The sequence below is a fragment of the Manacus candei genome, unplaced genomic scaffold (assembly GCF_025592945.1).
Source record: "Manacus candei isolate 608988 ecotype Guabito, Panama unplaced genomic scaffold, ASM2559294v1 h1tg000047l, whole genome shotgun sequence".
Classification (NCBI taxonomy): domain Eukaryota; kingdom Metazoa; phylum Chordata; class Aves; order Passeriformes; family Pipridae; genus Manacus; species Manacus candei.
The window spans coordinates 767,337-780,665 of record NW_026138095.1 but is presented as its reverse complement, the minus strand read 5'-3'; the positions used below and the strand labels follow the sequence as shown (position 1 = coordinate 780,665).

Sequence of the window (13,329 nt, the reverse complement as noted above, 5' to 3'; positions counted from 1 at the left end):
ACCCGCGCCCCGCGGCGCTGCCGGGGTTGGGCAGTAGCCCCGCGGAAAGGCGGGGACAGCCCGGCCCCCGCCCCGGGGCGGGACAGGGAGGCGGGACCCGGCAACGGCCTGGGGCAGCGAAAGTGAAACGTAAACAGAAACATACCAAAAAAATCACCATGGTACATGTTAGATAAACATTATACCCTACTACACAAATATTATACCCTACACTTGTTTATTTTTCTATATGTATTCGTTTACAAAGCCTGCAGCAGGTAGAAAAATAAAAACAGATGTTACATGTATTTTCCGTGTTTCTATCAGGCTTTCTCGGACTCCAGCCTGGATCCCAAGCACTGGCTGAGCCACTGGAGAGCCCTTTGGTGCCGGGGATTTTCCTCCCGGATCCGCTGGACGATGCTGTTAATGGTCTGGAGCCGACCCCACAGTTTCTCCTGCTGGTTCCTGCAGGCCTCTTCAGAGCAGCTCGGGGCCCGGTACTTCCCTTCCTTCAGTGCCTGCAGATGCTTCTGGTGTGCCTGGTGGGCCACAAGCTCCAACAGGTTCTGAGAAAAGCAACAGGGGAAAGGGCTGTGAGAGCAGGAAAGATGCACACAGGGCATCGGTGTGACTCGTGTCAGCTGCTGTGACCACTGCATGTGACAAGGGAAGGACAGTGCTGTGAATTCCCCATCACAACAGCCAAACGCCACCTCCATTCCGAGTGTTGTAGGGGTACAGACATCACAGAATTCCATAAATCACAGAACTGCAGCATCAACTGAGGGCCACTGTGAGCCCCCAGAACGTGCCCGGTGAACATGTGGCTAAAATTGGTCACTGAGCACACCCTGTTCAGGATGGTGCTGGACAGAGCTGGCAGCAGCAGGAAGCAGCAGGCTCTGTTTGGCTCACCCAGCGTTTCTCGTTCTGGAGACATTCCATGTCCAAGTCGAGGCCGTCGGCCTTGGCCTGGAGTCTGGACAATTCCCGCTTCTTCTCCGAGAAGGTGGCCCTGAGGGACTCTTGGGCGTTCTCCAGCTCCAGGATGGCTTGGTTGCAGTTAAAAATATTCTAGTAAATGGAAGAGAAGGAAATGGCAGACTCCAGTTCTTTACTTCAGCTGCATTCCCGACCATCCTCCCAGAACTCGTTTGTTGGGGGTTTTTTAATGAATGTCCAAAGCCCTCCCCTGTGCCCCTGTGCACGGGCACCCCTGTGCTCACTGCTGCTCATCACAAGGCCCACACCAGCTGTGTGAGCTCCTGCAGCCCTGCTTGCCTTGCTCACCTCCTGGGCTTCCCTGATCTTCCTCCTCAGCTCCTGTTTCCTCTGCTGGAAGTCATTCCTGGTGCTGTGTTTCTTATCCAGCTTGCTCTGAGCCTCTCCCCGCACCGCTATCATCTCTCTGCGAGAAACAGACGCCTCCATGTCCCGAACCACCTTCTCCTGCTGCTTCAGCAGCTGCCCATAGCGGACCTGCCGTTTGCCAAGACACAAACCAGGCTCAAAACACGGAATGTTTACCAATGGCACCGAGGGAGGTCGTCTGGGTGGCACATCCCACCAACACAAACCAGATACATGTGACACGTGAGTGCCTGCAAGCCAAATTTGGTCCAAAGCCAAACTTGGTTTGCCATGTGTGGATCTGGAAGGCAGAGGGCTGAATTGTCAACTTGTCCACAATAATATTCCAGATGTTGCTCTGGATCTCATTAGCAAGAGCAGAAGCAGAAAAGCAGAAGCATCCTGAGAATGAAGGGCAAGAGCTGCTCTGCCAGGAGAGGGAACACCTTCCTAACCAGTGATTAAGGTGATGCAATATTTAGTAATCAACATTTCTTTGCTTACAAATAGGGGTCACAGAATCAGGTGGCAGATTACTGCAATTTAAATAGATTCCTTGGGAGTATCCAGACTCTGCTGAGCCTGGCACAGGGAACTCACAGGGAATGCAGGATGTGCTCAGTTCAGTCGAGCTGCAGGGGGTTAAGAGTCCCACCCTGGGCACTGGAGATGTCACTTCTCCAGCCTGTTTCTCATCTCCTGCCTCATGTTTCAGCCACTCCAGTACATTGTGTGGCTTCCCCTCCTCAGCCCTCTTTCCCAGTGCCTTACTTGCATCCTACGAATCTCTGCTTTCATGGCTTGGATTTCACCTTGTTCTGACCCAGAACCTGTGGCTTCTTTCATCTCTTTTGCCAGCTGGATCTTCTTCTCCCACAGTAGGATCTGATGCCTTCAGAGAAGAAAGGAAAGGGAAAGCCTTTGTAACCCACAGGGATCTCTGTACCAGCAGCAGCACGTGCCCAAGATAATTCTGAACACAGAGCTGGCAGAATCCAAGGATTTGCACGTGGGATGTGGAAAAGGGCAACACAGAGCAGGGTAAAACCAGACAGCAAACTTCCCAACTCAGAAAATGGGGTGGTGACTGGAAAAACAAGTGTGTCCAGACTGGCAGGGACTGCTGGACCCCAATGAACAGCCCAGTGCAGCACACTCACTCCAAGTTACTGGCAGAGTCTTCCCATACAGATCTTGGTAACATCAAGCCCACACATAATGGAATTGTTAAAGCCACCATCCTCCCAGCTTGTTCCAGAGACAACCAAAGCACCTTTCAGTTTCTGTGTTTCAAACATTCATTAAAGTCCTCTCCCCTTCTTCAGGAAGGACAGAAGCACATTTGCTCATGCTGGGTCAGTTTGGTGCCTGGAGGAGAACAGGAACATGGACACAGACACACAAGATTGTGGCACTCTCTGGTACCTACTCTGCTTCCATTATGCTGTTCAGGAGCCTTTCCTTCTCCTCAGTCAGTTGACTGTACTTCTCCTGCATCTCCAAGGATTCTTTTTCTGCTGCCTAGATTTGGGAAGCACAAAACAATATGTTGTCAGGCTGAGGTTTTCCAGGATCACTACCTGCCTCCAATCTGCACAGAAGGTTGAGGTGTCAGGCCTTGGTACCTTGAGGGAGTGCACAAACTCGTTCTCTGTGATCATGTTGGCATGTTGCAGCTCCTCAAAGCTGCTGTTGTTCTTCCTGATCAACACATTCAACTTTACCAAGTCATTTGACATGTCCTTCATGTGCCGTTCGATGTCCTTCTGTTCTTTTGTTTCCTGCTGAATTTCATCTGTGGGGGAACAGAAAAAAGTCTTAGAATTCCCCTGAGCATTGGGTTGAACACAGACAAGGTGTGACAAACTGCTATCAGAGCTGGCAATGCCTCAGGCAGAGCCACCCATGTCCCACATGTCCAGCCAAAACGTTTTTCCACAAGCCCAAAAACCAAATAAGGCTTTGAAGGAGACCCCTATGGAAAAGAGTTGGTTTTGGCCAAGGAAAGTGCTGTCATTGCTGGGGACAATAACCTACCCACTACTTGCAACCTTTATTTAAGAAGTGTGCCAGGTGACATTGTCACTCAGGGTCTGACTGTGTCAGGACAGCAGGATTAATCCTTACAGGAATAATGATGAGCAAACAGCACAAGTACCAGGCTCAGCCCCAGTGCAGTGCCAGGGTTGTTGGCATTCCTGCTCACACATATCCAGAGGCAGGTCCAGCTTTTCTCATCTGTAATCCTCCACTCCCTTTTTTCCTCCCCTCCCGGGTGAGCATTTTCAGGAGCTCAGGGAATGCCGTACTTTCCATGCGCACTTTCCTCTGCTGCATGATGGTGATCTGCTTCCTCAGGGCATCCAGGGAGCAGATCTGCTCCTCCCGCTCCCGGGTCAGCCTGAACAGCTCCTTCTGCTCACTGAGCCAGTACTTCTGCAGTGTCATCACCTCAGAATTGCATTCTTCTATCTCCTTGGTCAGCTTGTTGATCTCAATTTCCAGTGGTCCCAGTTCTTGCCCCTGTACGAGGGCAAAGTTTGGGATAAGTCAGGCAGAAGCTGCTGGAGCTGTTTGGACATTCCAAAGCCTGCAGATAGGACTCCTTTCCACATCAGTATCCATAAAGGTCTCACAGTGCCAGGGACAGATCCGGGAATCAGCTGAATGGGGCCAACCATCAAACAACTGAAATGACTCTGCCTGCTCCACACTCCCCTTGTCAGTGTTTGCAGATTTTCTAACAAGATCCTATTTACTCCCAGAGTATTGATGGCATTTGGCATTTTCATCAGTTGCAAACAACTCCCTGCAGGAATCTGTGCCAGGCACACCCTCATTTTACAATTCCCTTCATGTGCATCAAGAACTGTCTGACAAACATAAACACCTGCATTAACTGGTGCAGCTTTTAAATGACAATGCTGATGCCTGGAAGTTTGAACGACCCAACACTTACACAGTTACATTTATCAGGGACATCTGTGGTCACCACAAAGAATAAAATCAAAATTGGGACTGAAACACAAAAGTACCTACCCCCTGCTGAGCAAGAAGCATCTCCAGCTTCTTGTTGTACAGGCAGATGATCCCTCCCTTCTTATCAGCCAGGAGCCTGCACTTTGCAATCTCACTTTCCTGGCAGCTGATCAGATCACTGATATTTTTTATTTCCTTGTCCACCTCACAGAGTGTTTTTTGGAGGACTGTCAGCCTGCAGCTGGTATTAGTTGCATTCAGGATAATCTGGCCCACATCATTTTCAACCTTGTAAAAATGCAGCTCCTGGGAATATCAAGAGAGAAAACACATCACTGTCACCAACAGCCACTCGTTGAGTTGTAGTACCACTTATCCCAGCACAGGAATCAGGGGATTGAGATTCTAATCCCAGGTCTGTACTACGAGCTGTAACCTACTTACCCTCTGTGTACCTTTGTTTCTCCATCAGTTGACAGGTAATACAATATTTACCTCTGCCATACAGCTGTTGAAAAGCATTAAAGAGCCTAAAAATCCCAAAAACCTTCAAGTGACCTCACCCATCCCTCCTGCAATTACTCCCTGTTCTAGTGTCTCCAGTTACCTGGCTAACAGCAGCAGGACATCACTGTACTGTACCTTCTCCACCACACCTGGCACACACATCCCTCACCTGACAACAGCCCCCCACTCAGTGTGAGAAATGCTGGGCTGAGTCTTCTAGTTTTTCTACCTGTACCAGCTATACACTCTCAGAGAGAGCAACTTATGCCTTAAAGAGCTGTGGCTCAGCTTGGACTGTTCCTTGGAATCAAGAGCTGCCTGCATCCCATTCTGTGAGGGAGTATAGAGGTAAAAGTTAGTTAATGTGGAGTATAGAAGTACCACATATCCACTGTCTTTCTCCAGTACATAAGAACTGCTAATCCTTTGTAGTAAATACTCCCAGGATTCATCATTCTGCTCCATTTTCTAAGTAAAGAACTCTATGTTTTGTCAGGCCTTTTTGGCCAAGCTCTCTCACATACACCAGCATCCTGCAATCACATCATAGGCAGAACCAGATTGCAGGCAAACTCAGCAGCCCTTCAGCTGCAGACCTGGAACCAGAAGGAAGTCACTGACCAAGCCCTGGAGAAGCACTGCTCTGGTGGTTGCCTTGCCCTGCCCTCCCCAGGGGAGGGGATGCCATACCAGGTCGGTTTTCCTCCTCCGCAGTTTCGCAGCCATCTGTGAGAAGTGCTTTGCAGCTTGGCTGGATATCATCTGGTCCTGAAGCTTTGCCATGATTTCATTCTCCATCTGCTCTTTGACATAAGTTCTCTTCTGTATATCCTTCCTGATGGACACCAACTCATCCAGGTGAGCAGCTTGGTCCTAAAAGGTTGGAAGACAGAGACAGGATCACTACAACTGCTTGAGGCAGGGTATTAAATTCAAATATTCCAAAAGACACATCTTCCATGGATTCTCCTCACCATCTTGGTCCTGATGAGGGCCTGCTCTGTCTCATGGAGAATACGAGTGTAGGTGCCCATTTCAACCTTCAGGGCCTCCTGCTGCAGCAGGCATTGGGCAATCAGCTTCTCTGTCACGTTGGCATCGTTCTGAGACCGGTTCAGGATGGTGACAAGCAACTCATTCTTCTCCTCCTCCTTCCTGATGGACTTCCCACAGCCGTGGATGTCCCCTTCCAGGGACCTGAGGTCACGTCTGTAGTTGCTAGAGGGGCAAATAGGATGGAAAATCATCACAGGGATTGGTGCTGAACAGCCACCTACAGATTCCTCTTTTCAAACATGTTATTGCACCAACTGCCCAAGAAGGAAGATCTCTGTAAGGGCTCAGCTGCTGGGACAGTGCAGAGGCAGCAGGAGATGGATGGAGACATTAGGATTTAAAAGGAAATGTATGTAGGAAAATGGATTCCTTCTTTCAGTACTGTCCCACCCCTATTCCTACCAGGATGTCACCATATAAAAGCAGGTTGCTTGTTCTCAGAAAACCAGTCAAGCTTCACGGCTCCAGAACAAATAAACACTTCCTTTGGCAATAACAGGGAGGTTTTCATGAAGATTTCTAAAGGCCTCACAAAACCCTGATAGTGAGAGAGAAATCCTTCCTGACATCTAACTCTTTGGAGTGAGAGGTGTTGTAAAGGTGAGGGAACTCTTTTAGAGGAATAAAATACGAATAGAAAAATTCTGAACAGCTTTAAGAACCCCCTACATTCGGAGAGCTGTGTTTTGGGTAAAGAAAACAGGAACAAAGAACTGTGCCTCTTGTCCTTTAATTTTATAATATGGTTTAAAGCAGGAAGCTTGTTCTGCCTGATACTCCCTGCCCACACAGTGCTGACCCTGACAGGAGACACACTGCCCCTTCTGGAATCCCTCCTGCCCAAATCATCCAAGCTCTCCCCAGGGCCTGGTTTCAGACCATACCTCAGCAGCTCCTGAGTGGCAACATAGGCCTCATCCCTTTGCTTCATTCCAGCCAAACTGCTGTTCCAGTGGTTTATCAACCTCTTTTTCTCCATGTTAATAGCCTGGACCTCCAGACCAGCCTGAGGAACAGACAGCATGAATCTACACTGTGTTGAAAAACCAAATTCATGTTACAATGCAATTTATTTTTTTTCTGTTCATAATATGCTGAGCAGGAACAGCTTCAGCTACTCTGGCTGGTTCACTGTCACAGCAGATCAGAGAGCACAGGTCTGCAAGAAAAAACTGCTGAGAATGGGAGGAGGAAATGATTTACAGGCAATTCTTAAGAACAAAGGAAAAGAAAAAAAGTCTTCATTCCTCCAAACAGGAACAAAACAAGCAACTCTGGCCCACACTGTACACAACACGTGAGGGCAGGCCAGAGGGGTCAGTCCTGCCAGAGGGAAATATTAACCAGAAAGGAAAAGCCCCCTCCTACCTCACTGACTGCCTGCCGGGTCACTTTTGTGTCCTCTGCCTGGGCCACAAGCTGAGCTTCAAACAGAGCAATTTGTTCCTGGAGCTCGTAGGCTCTCCTTGTTAACTGGTCTAGGAGAAGGTCCTATGGAGTCAGAGCCAAAATGTTCAGGGTGAGTGATGTACTCTCAGTCTTAACCAACTGTATCCTACAAGAACAAAATCAGCTAGAAAAGGAATTAAATTGGCAACTGGATTAGATTTGATTCCTACTGAAACTTTCCCATTCATACACAAATGACTCAGGACTGCAGCAGGAACAACTTGTAAGAGAAACTTTTGCTGATTGTTTATTATTCCAGTTGCAGCAGTAAATTGATAATGCAGCTCTGAAGCAGCATTCCCTCCTGTCAGCATGGATTACACTGTGCCACTTCTCCAGATGCTGCGAATCTTAATAATGTATATTTGAAAATCCTTTGTTAAAAACCTCCTAAGCCCATTGTATTTTAACAGTTTGCATGGAATTCTGCATTGGTAATACCCAGTCTGCATCCTGGAAGGCAGCAGAGGGAGCTCCAGCACCGACCAGCTCTGCTCATTCCCAAAGTTCACTTTCCACTGTGAAATTTGCTGTGACTCACAATAATTCTCGAGACCTGAATACATGGTATTTCTTCACTAAATATCTTCCTGCCCCCACACCCCTTTTGCTTGACTGAAGAGTGATATACTGTCCTAAGGCTTGCCCAACGCTCTGGGCAGTAAGTGCTGCTATCTGGGGGGAGGCAGGGGTTCTTCTCCTTTTTAGAAAAGCCTCTGTTTTTTTGGGGTTTTTTTATTATTTGGGAAACATATCCCCATGCATTCTGCATGACTCCATCACTCCAGCCTTCCTTCTGACAAGGCAGCACATCCTCCAAGACTCAACACTGTCACCTGTATTTATTTTTTTCAAAGACAGTTTTACTTGGTACCTGTTTTTTCTTTTCCACCTCAGCCTGGAACTTCTCTGCCTCAGCCTTCTTTGTCGACTGTTTCATCAGTAAAATCTTGTGATGCATGTCCTGGTCCATGTTCTGCATGTAGAAAAGCTGCAAGGCCAGGTTTTCAACCTGGGTCTGCATTGCAGAAACTGGGGAGGGGGAAAGAGGGAAAATAGTTAGAGAAGTTTGTCTGTAGGATACACCTTAAACAGAAATAAAAGGGAAAGAAATACAGAAGCTCCCAAAGCCAAACCTCTCACACACCAGCTACATCAGCCCTCCCCAACATAAGAATTTACATCAGCTTTGGAGCAAAGCTCCACAAGCAAAGCTAAAAATCCTGGTAAGCAATTCCTTGATTCCCAGCACACAGAATTTCAGGAGCACCCGTGAAACTTTTTGGTGAGTGCATTATTCCTGATCAATTTTACTGTGTTTTTCAATCCAGCGTTTGCCTAAAATCCAAATTAATTTCTCCACACAGCCCCAGAACTAGGAAACACTGCCAGCACTGCCTCAGCCACCTTTCTTGCGTTCATCATCTGTGCTGTGGCACATGTTCTTGTAAGCATCCCTGAGGGCCCCCAGTTCCTCCTCCAGCTGCTGCCTCGCCCTGGCTGCCCGGGAATGGCGCTCGTGGCTCTTCTGCAGCTCCTCCTGCAGCTGGACCAGCTGCTGCTGGGCTCCATAGAGGACCACCCCGAGCTCTTCTCTCTGCACTTTGCTGTCCTTCGTTGCTGTCCTCTGCAGACACAAGGGGTGAGGAGCTGTCCCACGGCAGCTCGGACGGGAGGGGCTGTGGGAGGGCAAAGGAGAGGCCGGGTACCAGCTCATGGAGGTCGAGGTTCACTTGCTCCATCTGCTTAGTGATGTAATTCTTCAGGGCAGCCTGGAATCTTCTCATCAGAGGCTGTGAAGAAGGATGGCATTCAGCAATTTTAACATAGTTGTGTAAATAAATTACGAGGAAGCCTCACTGGTACTCCCCCATTAAATAAAACATCTTATTTCTGCCATAGACACTTGTGTTCTTATTTTAGCTACACTTACTGTAGCAAGTGGAAGGAGTTACATAGTGGGTATTCGTTCATGTCAAAAAGTGACTAGTGAGATTATTTGAAACATGTCAGAAGCTACATCTGAGAACCCACCCACTCACTCTTGCTGCAAGGACTTCTCTTTCAGGGGCACTGAAGAGCACCAGGTTTGCCCACTGCCTTGCTCACTCCTGAACCTGCAGCTCTGGGGTTGGTATGGAGGGAGTGACACAGTCAGGAGTCAATACTTTGGCAGAAGTGATTTGCAAAGGTGCAGTTCAGCAAACAGCTGAGCCACTGCTTACAGCTCACCTCCACAGTTCAGACAGGCAAAATCACCAAGTCTGCAAAGAACAACGACAAGATTCGAGGGCTTCTCACGTGTTCTGGATCCAAGACGACCAGTTCTGTTTCTCCTGCTGTTTCCTCACTACTTCTGCTTATTTCATGGTCCTTGGATCCATGCTGCTGGGATTCCTTTTCCCATCTTCGGTCTCCATGCTCACTAGGGAGTGAAATGGGGTCTCCCATGTTCTCTGGACCACCCCCCCCAAAAAAAAGAAACAGATAAGGAAATAGGATTAGATTTCATTGTATTGTGCCTCCAGTTGGATTAACAATGACCAGGAAGGGAGAGATGCTTGAGAGCTGGTCTCAAGTGCTGCTGTGCTGATACCTGGCTCTGTGCCGGTGTCCGGCTCCGCTGCCGATGCTCCTGGTCCTGGCTGCTCCATGTCACCCTGTTCAGGAGGACAACTGTCACTTTCTACATTGTCCTACAAAGTCTCAGGAGATTTTTCCTGAAACATAAGATCCATCACCTGAAACAGCTTTTCCATCCACCTCTATTTATCCCTAAAAATGTGCTTATTTTTGTCACCATGAGACACGAGAGATGCAGACAAAGGATCAGCAGGAGGGCCTGGCTCTGAAACCAGCACAGAGACACTGGCAAAGCTGTGTCACCCTGATTTAAAAAACACCTCACACGTACCCAGCACAGCAACAGAACCTCTCTGGTTCTGTCAGAGCTGTTGTACACGTCGTGCTTGACCCACGGGCTTCCCTCTGTTCCAATTCTGGCTGGTTTTGTGTTTGCAGCAATAAAACTGCACCAGGAGAATGTGCAGCTGCAAACACTGCTAAGGCATTCTGGGAATCACAGAATCATGGAATGGTTTGGGCTGAAAGGGACCTTAAAGCTCATCTCATTCCACCCCCTGCCATGGGCAGGGACACCTTCCACTAGCCCAGGTTGCTCCAAGCCCTGTCCAACCTGGCCTTGGACACTTCCAGGGATAGGGCAGCCACATTAATAATAAGATTATTTATATAATTATGGTGTCCCATTTCTGTCCCACGAGCAGCTCTGTAACCCCACAGACCTCTCTTCGGGGGGAAATGACTCTTCTTGCTCCTCCAGAACAGACTCTCCCTCTCCATTGTCATTCCCATTTTCTGCTTCCATGGCCTGGCTCACAGCACAGGTGGAAAGCAGAACAGCAGATTATCATTTAACATTTCATGTTAATGCTATGGTATTTTTTGCCACAGGGCACAGAAGTTTAATTTAGAAGTTTAATCTCATTTGCAAAAACAGTCACCCAGCAAGCACTGAGATAGTAAAGATCCTGACAGAAATCCTCCACACCTCTTTCAGCTTCACGTGTTTCTAGTTCACATCTATTTAAAAACAATCAAAAAAAGCCCCTAGGGATTTATTAAAGAAATTCTTCCATCTTGCACTACGTGTAGCCAAATTATTCTCTTCTTTCTTTCCTTCCCTTTTCCTTTTTAGAGAGACACTGTTTTATCCCACTTCATCACTTGTCAAATTCAAGTGTTGGGCAGTTCCAAAGGAAGAAGAAAACTTGTCACCAACAAACTTCCAAAAGGAGCCTGAGTATGTGCATCCATGAAATGTGGATAAATCCATTTTTACAGTGTCTGCAGCAGAAACGTGCAAAGAAGTGAGTGAAAAACACATACTTCAAACGCTGCTGACATGGGACCGTAACTAAATTTACTTTTTAGTGGCTTTTTTGGAACACATTCCTCCTTAAGGAACGCTGGGAATGTTCCAAAGGGATTCAGCTCCACAGCGAGATGTGAGGGGGCTCTGGTTTCATCCCGCTCAGTCCCCGCGGCACCGGGGCCGGGCTGTGCCTGCAACCGGAGAGAGACGGTGAGCACCGGAGCGGGGACCGCCGGCCGCGGGGGCACGGCAGGGACCGGCAGGGATCGGGCGGTGCGGGGCTGCAGTGGCGGGGACGGGCGGCACCGGAACGGGAGGTACCGGAACGGGAGGTACCGGATCGGGAGGTACCGGGCTCCAGGCGCGGACAGGACGGACCGGGCGGTACCGGGCCGGCGGTCCCAGCACAGGGTTCCCGGTCGCGGTGCCGGTGCCATTGCCGGTGCCGGTCGCTATCCCTGTCCCTATCCCTATCCCTATCCCGGTCCCTGTCCCTGTCCCTATCCCGGTCCCTGTCCCTGTCCCTGTCCCTGTCCCTGTCCCGGTCCCTGTCCCTGTCCCTGTCCCTGTCCCTGTCCCTATCCCGGTCCCTGTCCCTATCCCGGTCCCTATCCCTATCCCGGTCCCTGTCCCTGTCCCTATCCCGGTCCCTGTCCCTGTCCCGGTCCCTGTCCCTGTCCCGGTCCCTGTCCCGGTCCCGGTCCCTGTCCCGGTCCCGACTCACCCGCGGCGGCTCCGCCATGTTCCCGTTACCAAGCGACGCGTCAACACCCGCTCACGTGACCGCCGGGCCGCACCACCGCTGCCCGCGGGGGGGAGGCCTGGGGGGCTCCGGGGCCGCACCATCCCCGGCGCGCGGGGGTCGGGCCGCGCTCGGTGCCCGGTGCCGCCCGCGGGTCCCGGTGCCGGGCCGTGCTGGTGTCGGTGTCGGTGTCGGTGCCGGTGCCGGGCAGTGCCGGCCCCGGGCGGTCCCTCCGCGCCCTCCCCGGCCGGGCAGCCCCGGGGCGGGCGGGGCGCTGGGCGGGCGCAGCCCCGCGCAGGGCCGGGAGCGGCGGCGGCTCCGAGCCCGCCCGGGCCGGGCAGCGCCGGGACTTCTCCCGGGCTCGTCTGTGCCGGTAAAGCGGGGCCGGGCCGGGGCCGGGGGCGGTGGGAGGGGAGGGGGGCCGGGGGCCACTCAGCGCTGCCCCGGGACCCCCGGGCCCAGCTCCGGGATCCTGCCCGGCTCCTGGGCGGTGCATCCCGGTGTTATCCCGCTCTTTGTCCGCCCTTCCCACGCCGCAGCCCCGCGGAGAGCGGCGGGAGCGGGCGGGATGATGCCCCAGGAGGGCTGGGACGATGCCCGAGGAAAGCTGGGATGATGCCCTGGGGCCCGGGATGCTGCCCGGGAGGACGGGATGCTTCCCATGGGGGCTGCTGGAAAGCGAAGTAGTTCTTAAACTTTATCTTCTGTTTTTTCCGAGCACATTCCTGTGGTTTCCTTCCTTTTAGGAAGGTCCCAGGTGACCCCAGTACCTACCTGAGCTCTGTTACCAGCAGAGGAGGTGTTGGGGGGTCCCTGGCAGTGGTTTGATGCGTGGCCTTGGGATGCTCCAGGCAGGGATTGAGAGGTGCTGTATTGCTCACTGTGCTGCTGACACTCTGTAAAATAACTCTGCTGCTTCCTCTGGGAGATCTGTCTGTCTTCTTGGATCTCAGGCTGCGAGCTTGCCTTGCAGAGGTGTTTTGTTCTTAGTTGCCACTCGGAATAGGAAGAAAAATTAAAGATCTTTTAAGAGAAAACAGTAGAAATGTGAAGACCAGGACAAGTCAGGGTAAGGATCTCAGACTTGGCTGCTTCTTTTGTTGAAGGTGCTTTTTTGTAGGAGCTTGTTTATGTCCTGATAATAACTGGGGTAAAAGTCTCTAAAAGCTCTTCTGTGTTGAATTTGGAGAATATCTGTGTTTGTTTGGGCTGTGTGGGTGGTGTGAGGTTGGAGAGCCAGGATGGGGCAGAACAGGGCTGTCTGAGTCCGTCAGGAAGGGAGGGAAGGGGCACAGTCCTGCCCCTGCCTGTGCCCAGGGAGGGGGGACTGCCAGAGTGTCCGAGTGACAGAGACACGTGGTCTGATTTC

General features: G+C 50.8%; 2 protein-coding genes across 6 annotated transcripts in view; one reads left to right on the top strand and one right to left on the bottom strand.

The window, feature by feature from the left end:
- Positions 1-184: 184 nt before the first annotated feature.
- On the bottom strand, positions 185-12,079 carry CCDC40 (coiled-coil domain containing 40). 3 transcript variants are annotated; one of them, XM_051797335.1, is made up of 19 exons: positions 11,943-12,079; positions 11,130-11,190; positions 9,920-9,983; positions 9,625-9,779; positions 9,033-9,116; positions 8,731-8,950; positions 8,198-8,355; positions 7,243-7,365; positions 6,759-6,880; positions 5,793-6,036; positions 5,509-5,691; positions 4,372-4,617; positions 3,642-3,855; positions 2,958-3,127; positions 2,762-2,853; positions 2,104-2,224; positions 1,273-1,461; positions 898-1,056; positions 185-548 (listed from the first exon to the last, which is right to left on the bottom strand). In XM_051797335.1, exons 1-19 carry the CDS (start codon positions 12,062-12,064, stop codon positions 303-305), a joined length of 2,973 nt encoding a protein of 990 aa, XP_051653295.1. In that variant the 5' UTR covers positions 12,065-12,079; the 3' UTR covers positions 185-302. The 3 variants fall into 3 exon arrangements, with proteins under 3 accessions (XP_051653295.1, XP_051653296.1, XP_051653297.1); XM_051797336.1 differs by lacking the exon at positions 11,130-11,190 and having other exon boundaries at positions 187-548; positions 11,943-12,053; XM_051797337.1 differs by lacking the exon at positions 11,130-11,190 and having other exon boundaries at positions 187-548; positions 9,920-10,043; positions 11,943-11,977.
- A 120-nt stretch (positions 12,080-12,199) lies between these two features.
- The window catches only part of TBC1D16 (TBC1 domain family member 16), a 30,666-nt gene continuing 29,536 nt past the window's right edge, over positions 12,200-13,329 (top strand). For all 3 annotated transcript variants that reach the window (XM_051797355.1, XM_051797356.1, XM_051797354.1), the window contains exon 1: positions 12,200-12,333. The gene's annotated coding sequence lies outside the window, so the exon portion shown is untranslated. The remainder of the gene's footprint in view (positions 12,334-13,329) is intronic.